The sequence below is a fragment of the Syngnathus leptorhynchus genome, chromosome 16, assembly GCF_054491065.1.
Source record: "Syngnathus leptorhynchus isolate UIUO chromosome 16, UIUO_Slep, whole genome shotgun sequence".
In the NCBI taxonomy this organism is placed as follows: Eukaryota; Metazoa; Chordata; class Actinopteri; order Syngnathiformes; family Syngnathidae; genus Syngnathus; species Syngnathus leptorhynchus.
Window position 1 is genome coordinate 5,722,975 of NC_141210.1, and position 8,913 is coordinate 5,731,887.

The window sequence follows — 8,913 nt, forward strand, 5'->3', positions numbered from 1 at the left end:
TTTAGATATCCCAGAGGCTCTCCAAAGGTTGACAGCTTAGCGAACCACCCGGAAAGCTAACCTACATTCCTCGCTGTAAGCTCAGCGTGTGTCTACGTGTGTGTGTTTGCTTGTGTGTGTGTGTGTGTGTGTGTGTGTTTGTGTGTGTGTGTGTGTGTGTGTGGGTCAACCAGAGGCCACAGCTACTGAACTGCATTACAGTGTCCGATGTATTGTCAAATGTTTTTGTTTATCTGTCAACCCACAAAAGGGAAGCACCAATTTTCTTTTTTAAGAATATGTTCTATCATGAATATTATATGTTCCCCTCCATGAGTTTGTGTCTCTGTCTTCTACTCCCAAGTTTATTACCTCATCGATAAGAGTTGGACTTTATATTGATGCTGGCCTCACATCGACACATCGTTTTCATGTTGTTGATTGATTTGATCTATATAATGAGATATATTTCGTGTACTGTGTGTAGAATTATTTGGGGAATTGTATTTCTGAGGTTTCATTTTGTTTTTGAACAACCAGAGTGCTCACGGTCAACCAAAAATGTTAATAAAAATTCACCTTGAATATTTAAGAGGAGTAAAAGTGAGATTCTGGCTTTCTTGAAAGTTTCCTCTAAAAATGTATACAGAATGGAAATGGAAAATATGCATTCAAAATACGTACTTGCCTAATAATTGTGCACACATTGTAAAGACGGCCATTTTAGTTTCCTTTGTATTACTTCTTGAAGGCCAGACAATGAGGTCATGACCACAAGATTCCATCTATCAGCAACATTTCAACCAGGCAAACACCTTTGAGAGTAGAATGTAGGAAAACATGGCCATTACAAGACGTAGGGTTGTAAGGTTATAAGACTGTCTCAATTTTATGGCGGAATACAACCATGATTGAGTTCTATCCTCTTCGGTTGTTGGGTTGAACGGTAGGGTTGCCAGATTTTGAAGCACTCAATCTTTTGAGAAGAAGATGATAATATTAGTCCCTAAGGAAAAAATCAATTTATGGTTTGACACTTTTTTTTTACTGTTATACCTATTTTTTTCATCGTCAGGCCATTTTTAGGGTTACACCTTTCTTCTCCATCATTCTCAGCATTGCCAATGATGGTCCACATTTATCTCTTATTAGACTCTTTACAACATTTAGGTAACAGGTTAACTGCCATTGTGTGAAGCAGTGCCAATATTGTTCTTTTGAACAGGTACCAATGCTTTAAGTGAAAATAAAAATATATGGCAAAGGTACCTTTTCATTTCATACATGGACCTTGATTGAAAAAGACTTTAAAGTACAATTCAAGGCCACATCTTCAAAAAAAACAAGAACTTGGAAAAAAAACAAAGAAAATAAAGGAACAAAACAGCTGACAGATGCAAGCGGCTACCTGCTAGCAGTTAGCTATTCATGCTAAAGACTTGTACGTATCATAAAATGATTTTCCAGGCATGCTCATGTTCATTAATATGTACTGTCCATTTTCAAATAAACATGTGTTTTTGTGGACCTGTGAAGTAAGATTGTGTGTTTGGGGGAGGGGGCTATCGAGATAGCATAGCTCCTGGGGTCAGTTTCCTTTGACTCTGTTGACCTTTGTTCGGGTCATATTCGAGTTGGGCCAAAAGAGGCTTGACAGTCCTTTTTACCACACCTGATCTAACCGGCAACCAGAAGTGTGGATGTTTGGATTGCGCAGTGTGTGTTCGTGTGCACATGGAGGTCAGAGTTAGGGGTTGTGGGGAGGACAGACACAGGTGACGCCACATCTTGTCTGCAGCACGGCATGGTGGGAAATATGAGAGCAGAGGAGGAGAGCAAGAAAGGTCAACTTGTCGTCACCGACGTGCGGCTTATCCGGGATGGGAGAAAGACGATTTGGCAGGACGGAAAAACAATACAAGTTGGATGAGTGAGAACGCATAACAAATAATATAAAATAGCACATGTAGCAAATAAAAAAAAAGATAATTCAAAATAATATACTGTATTTATATACCGATGCTATAAACTCTGTCTGCCAATTGTGTTAATGTCAGTGATCTTTTTTTTCCTTTCGGAAAGTCTGTCAAGATGTTATGCTGCTGGGGTCAAAGGTTATCAGGTCAGCCATTCCTCCCTGTTTTCCATGTTGAGAAAGACCAGGAGTGAAGTATTTGCAGTGATTTCTTTTCTACAACTTTTTTTGTCATATTTTCTCGAGTTACTGACAATCGCAGCAGAATAAAGAGGAAAAATGCTAAAAGACACATTAGCGACAAATTGCTAACTCTCTTGACAGTCACTATATGATTATATTATGTTCTGTTGTTATTATGCTATATGTAAAAAAAAAACTAACCTAATTGTTCAAGGGTTGAAATCATCAATTCAATGAGTGTGAAGCACGTGGATCAATGTTTGTCTCCATGGTTACCATGGTGAATCAATGTATCAGTGCTTCATTGATGATGGCTTTTTCTACTGGCCCTTCACACACTTAACTCAAGGTTAAGCTATTCTATATCAGCTGTTCTAGAACCAGATATTATTGTTGATGGTTTTTATTCAGACATCATTGTTTAGAATGAGGCCTCACTCTGTGCATAACAATACAAATGTGACTCTCATGGGATCACTGACAGGCTGGCAAATGACTTTCTAGACTCAGCAGGGAAATACAGAGATCATTTCAATGGCCAGCTTTTTTTTTTTTTTTTTTCAATTTTATTTTATTTCATCAGTGCAAGTTGCATCCCTGAATCTAACTCTAAAAAGTTGAATAAATCATGCATGTAAATCATTCAGTGTGTCAAGAATTTGGAGAAAGGTGACTTGATCTCACTTTGTTTTTCTACCAAAGCATATTAAACAGACAACCTTGAGTAGATCCACTGAAAAAACTTCAAACATGAGAAAAAATACAAGTATCTATCATAGAAATTCTATTCTGCTATGGCTTTTTAATAAATGGTCTCTGTGATTCAAGCTACAATTCTGACAGGACAGTCCTTGAGCAAGACTAAAACCAAAAAAAAAAAAAAAAAAAAGAACAAAAGGGGGAGGGGCTTCCAGGACAATGCAATCGGACTACCTTGTTCTATACTGAGAAGTGAATGCTGATGAGAAAGTCCATTAATCTTTAGGAATTATAAAATTCGTGACAGTGGAGATAATGGAATATTTTTCTTCTTTTACCATATTTACCATATTGTCCAACATATAAATGCACCATGGGAAGATTAGATCACAGTATAGTAAATTAAAATAAAACGATGTACCCAAAGGTGCCCAAAGCAAATCCCACTGGCTGCCCCCCCCCTCACACACACATATACACAAAAAAGTTTTTTTTCTAACTCATAATTTCAGATTTTTGCAAACAATTAAGAGCAAACTTTCCAACATTTCAAAATATAAACTTTCATTTGAACCTCGTCATTGTGCATTGAGGTTCCTCTTTATTGTGTAACACAACAGCAACTTAAGAAGCAATCCTATAGAAAATAAATAAACGATAAATATGATTCATCAGTTGTCAATTGGTAGTTTCTATTGTTTTGCTTTTAATTGCGTTGATGTTTACATTTAAATTAATCATTTGGAAACTGTAGAAATGTTGAAAGAGGCGTCGCACACATGAATCAAAGCCAAGTTGTTCTCCAAAGCATTATTTCCTTTCAACTTTGGATATCTACTCCGAGTCGGGAGATGCGTCTGGTGAAGTGGATGCAGAGGAGCGGTCCGTTTCCTCCAGTTCCTTGTTGAATCCACCTCGGGTGTTAAACGAACCCGAAGAGGACGACGGGCGCACCGGAGTGGACGTGCCTTCCTTCTCGCGCTTTTTCTGCTTCATGCGCCTGTTCTGGAACCAAATCTTCACCTGGGTTTCATTAAGCTCGAGAGTGGCAGCGATTTCAACTCGCCGTGCTCGGGTGAGATATTTGCTGAAGTGGAACTCCTTCTCCAATTCTGTGAGCTGACGTGTAGTAAAGTTGGTGCGCATGGTGTTGTTTGCACCAGCCAGGCCGAAGTCAGTCACTTTAACTGAAGAAATAAAATAAAATAAAAAAACAAATCATACGTTATGCAAGAGTTTTAGATGAGATGCGACAGATGTTTGACATTGACTCATGGATAAATGAGCCTGCGTCATTTTGGAGGCTTCGTGTTGCGCGCCACCATTAATGAGAAAACCATTTGCTTTCCTTTTGACTTTTGTTTATTTATAGTGTGTGCTCGCGTGTGCATGTGTGTGTGTGTGGGGGGGGGGGGGGGGGGCGTAGTGCAATCGTGTAATTCACCGGTCGTCTTTTTTTTTTATATGAAACTAAAATGATGATATGCTCAACTAACCAACATTTAATTATTTTATACAAAACTGGATCATTTAAATGCTGCACAGGAGCCCCCTTCCACACAAAATGAGAATTCGGGGGACAAAAAAAAAAACCCGTGAGACATTTTTCCAACATTGTAATCACAATTTCGTCACAATGTGACTTTAACTTTATAATAGTTTGAGGTCGATCATTTGAATGCTAACAGACTAGTGCGCTCACAAATCCAAATTTGCGACACGCGTACAAAAAAACGCACGCGCACAACTCACCTGTTTTAGGTGGATTCCTCTTCACCTTCATCCAGTCAAATGTTTGTCCCTGTCCGACTGGCAGATTCTCCTCGTCCTCCCTCTTTTGCTCCAGGGAAATGGGCAACTCTCCATATCCTCCCCCGTGCAGGTAGTCCACTGCGTCGAGACTCGAGCTAACCTGAGATGGGTAATGGGAACCGACGAGGGCGCCTTGAGGCCCACAATAAGCTGCAGTCAGGCTTCCATAGCTTGGACCACCGGTGGGGGTCGAGGTAGCAAATGTTGATTGATGATAGTAGGTAGATGTTACTGGCTCATCCAGGAAATATTGAGGATGAATGGTGTTGGCAGGACTTGTCGTATAGTCAACGTTTGTGGTGCAGGCCTGCTCCAAATAGGCCCCGTTATTGCCAGTACTTCCGTTATGGTAGGAAGACAATAATCCACTTTGTGTGTTGAGAAGTTGATGATAGTAGCCACTATGGGTGTGTTGATGCTCATGATGAGATGATTCATGATGCTGAACCGGTTCTGTTGCCTCACTCGGTCCACCGCTGTCAGCGCTCACTTGCAAACGTTCGTTATAACACAACCTGGAACTTCTTGACACGGTGATGGGATCTTGAGGAGCCGATTGGTCCGAGTGGATGCTGTCGTGGGTCAGCTGGAAATCTTGATGCTGATCCAAAGGATGATGATGCAAATGCTGATGGAATCCAGATTTAGGTCTACAATAGGATCGATTACTAACTGAATATTGCATAAATGAGTTCATATTCGATGTGTCCATGCAGACTCTATAGGGATAAATATTCAGGGAAAAATCTAAAATGGAAAAAGATATTGGTCAATAATGACTTGGCTGCAAGAAAAAAAATATTGATTAAAAAAAACTATGCAGTGAACCAAAATCATAGAAACAATATAGAGAAACATAAAAGCATGACGCAAACTATCCAAAAATGGAGAAGACTCTGCTACCCCCAAATGGAATCAGACATAAGTAGCCAAATGGTCTCTGTTTGAGATGCGCTTGTGTGTGCGTGCGCGCGTGCGCGTGCATGTGATTGTGTGGCGCGCGTATACGTGTTCCTATAAGTTTATGCAAAAGCAAGGCCTTTAAATTGGACCCCCCAAAAAATCAACGTGCGGAATTCTGAGACTCGGTGATGATGCAAAACAACGCAACAGGGCAGAAAAAGTCAAGTCACCTTTTTGTGGTCTTCTTCCATCCTGTAATTCATTTTCTTCTCACACTCAGCTTTCCTTCTTTTCCATGTCCCTTCTGTTTTTCGTGTCACTTCTTTTCTTACCTCCCCGGGTCACGTGACTTGTCGTCACATCGCCCAGGGTGACCAAAAAGCCAGAATCTTGTTTGACCGGTGGACGTGCGTGTGCGTGTGAGCGTAAAACGGAGAATGAAGAACAGGGGAGGACTTAGGTGCCCGCGTTTTGGATTTGCGCACGCGCCTCATCCATCACTCGTAGTGACATGGGCACGACAAAGAGACTTCAATCAAACTGACCCATCAATCTGATATCAGCACGAATCTGTCAGGGCAGAGAGAATAAAAGAGGAGTTGTGAACCAGCCTTCTGCTCCCTGGCATCTTCGTTGAGAAAAAAAAAAAAAAAAAACGCTTTAAAAAAATTGTTAACATTACAACTACAAGTAAAGAAAGTTGCACTTCCTTGTAACTTCCATGCAGTGAATGATGGACTTTTCAGCATGGATGGATAAAATAGTTAATTACAAATGCTGCTCCCCTGATTTTAATGAGTGACGGCCAACTGCTCCTCTCAAATTTTAATAATTGTTTTCTAGTGTGTGGCTGGATTACAAACCACCCTTGGATAATCCAGAGTAAACGGTCTTCAAGTTAAAATCAAACATTAAAAGGCTTTCCGTTTTCTTCTTTGTAGATTTTTTTTTTTAATGAGAAGACCAGGAATAATATAATACATTGCACTAGAAGATGATCAGAAACTTTGAGGATTCAATGTGATTTCCAACAATTGGATTGGGATGTGTGTTTGACCATGTGTTTGCTAATGGAATAATTTTGCTGATCTGTTATAGCAATGAGATTAAGGGAGACAGCCGACCTTCTGGTTCACCAAATACTTTTTGTTTTTTTTGTCCATCAGGAAAGAAGAAATGGTGACATCACAATGTTCAGTGTTTTTCATTTTTATACAACTGTATAATTGCAAATATTTATGAAAGGTGGTATACCTTTTAAAGTGAATCATTTGCCTGCTTAAGTATAAAAGCTTCTTGCTGACAAGCTTCAGAAAAAGGAATTTGTCAAACCATGGTGAGTGACCGGACAGCAAACAGAACTTCAACTAACCCCCCCCCCCAACTATATGTAAGTCATGACGAGTGATGTGGGTGGGTAACAAGGATGGTGGTTAATGATCACATAGTGAATGAAAGGACACAGACTAAAGTAAGTGGGTAGGAAGAATGCAGGAACAGACTAGTACAAGATGACCATCAAATGACACCCACATGACTGTCTGGGTAGTGACTACAGGGCAGAAAGAAACGGAGGTTAAAAGGTTACAATTTTAATTATGTGTCTTCCTGCATTTCTAAAAGTCCTGTTGGGATTTAAATCAAGTTAATCTTATTTATATTGCTCCATGTCTCAAAAGGCTTCTTATCAGGGCCTCAAAATTACAACAATCCCGCCGATATATAATTGGGTGTCGTCCGCAAAACAATCAAAACTCATGTTATATTTACGTATAAAGTCCCCAAGTGGAAGCATGTAAATACTAAACAATTGAGGTTCATTTGAATTCTTTCCTATTTCCAATTTCACGGACTGCCTACAATACCGTCACAAACCGCTAGAGGGCCGTGGACCATCAGTTGACAATGGCTACACCAATCCAGTTGAGAAGGGACAAAGAATGACTGTTTCAAGGAGTAGTGGAGAAAGAAGAGAATTTAGTCCAAGTCAGCAGTACACGGGCGACTTTTGTGTTCTAGTCACTGAAATTCAGGAATATTTAGTCCCATACAGGCTTCAATTTCTTCCAAACAGGACAAAAATGGCCTTAGTTAGATTATGTTAAATAATGCATAACTGTTTTTTTTTTTATAGTTCATATATTGTAATTTATTTCTCTACTTCTTGTTGACTGCTGCTGGTCAGCAATAGATCGAAGTGTAAATGCTTCAGTAATCCCTCGCCGTCTATTTACTTTCTGTTAATGAGTGGCAATTGTCGCTGTTGGTCCCTTGGTAAATGTTAGCAAATTTAGTGAAATGACTTTATTGACCCGTTTAGGTTTGTGCAGTACACACTTATTCAGATTGTTGTTACTGTACTCTCCACGGATCCAGCTTGACAAGTCATTTGTGCGCTTGTGCTTCTTTTGGAAACAAACGTGTGACATTTGCTCTCACACAACTTAGCTGCACATTGATGCATGAGAGGGAGGCAGACTGATTATCTGCTATTCATTGTGAGTCAAAGCATAAAGTTTGAATATACACTTTGATACATGGACGAACAGAAGAACAAGATTTGCGCCAAAAAAAGAGATGAGATACTGAGATCAGCACCTCAGTGCCTCGGGTGTACCTGGAAATTTGTCCATAAAATGTATTATCATAATCGGTGACAATGGGCAGCTAGAGTGAGTGAGAGAGAGAGAGAGAGAGAGAGAGAGAGAGAGAGAGAGAGAGAGAGAGAGAGAGAGAGAGAGAGATATTGGTTAGGTGTGCTTCGATAATCTTGCTCTTCTGGCTGTCACCGTCTGTCGACCAGCTGCCAGGTTTTAATATGGCGTAGTCTATATCTTTTGTATCACATTCACCGTCACTGTTATGATTTCAGCCTGGGTGTGTGCTATTGCATAACTCAGGTGTGACAGATCACTGCCTTAACTGAGGTGGCAAAAGTATTTTATATATAATTCTCCTAACCGGAAAATAAAGCTGGAAATATAAATCAAGTCTAAATCATGAATCTATTTTACTTTTAAAAATGTTACAATTATTTTCCAATTCCAATTTTACGGACCACTTGCAATACCATGACGGACCACTAGAGGGCCGCGGACCACCGATTGACAATCCCTGGGCTAAAGGATTATTGAACAATATTATTATATGTATTTTATTATACTGTTTATAATAGCTCACAAGGAAAATATATGTCTATATGTCGTGAAACAGATAATAGTATCCAATATTTTTAATCATTTATTTAGAACATTATATAGTCATTGCGATAAAAATCCCCAGTGTTACTTTATTTTTAATCGTAGGATTAATAGCAGTAGAAGAGTGGGAGCGGTTGTAATAAAACGATGCAGTTCGAGTAA

General features: G+C 39.5%; 1 protein-coding gene across 1 annotated transcript; it reads right to left on the reverse strand.

Moving 5' to 3' along the window:
* Positions 1-3,670: 3,670 nt before the first annotated feature.
* On the reverse strand, positions 3,671-5,360 carry hoxb1a (homeobox B1a). Its single transcript, XM_085934203.1, has 2 exons — positions 4,589-5,360; positions 3,671-4,023 (listed from the first exon to the last, which is right to left on the reverse strand). Exons 1-2 carry the CDS (start codon positions 5,358-5,360, stop codon positions 3,671-3,673), a joined length of 1,125 nt encoding a protein of 374 aa, XP_085790329.1.
* Between the last annotated feature and the right edge of the window lie 3,553 nt (positions 5,361-8,913).

Coding starts and splice junctions, on each gene's coding strand:
- hoxb1a (XM_085934203.1), bottom strand. CDS start 5,360: ATGGACACATCGAATATGAACTCATTTATGCAATATTCAGTTAGTAAT. Junction 4,024..4,588: donor GAGGAATCCACCTAAAACAG/GTGAGTTGTGCG, acceptor TTATTTCTTCAG/TTAAAGTGACTGACTTCGGC.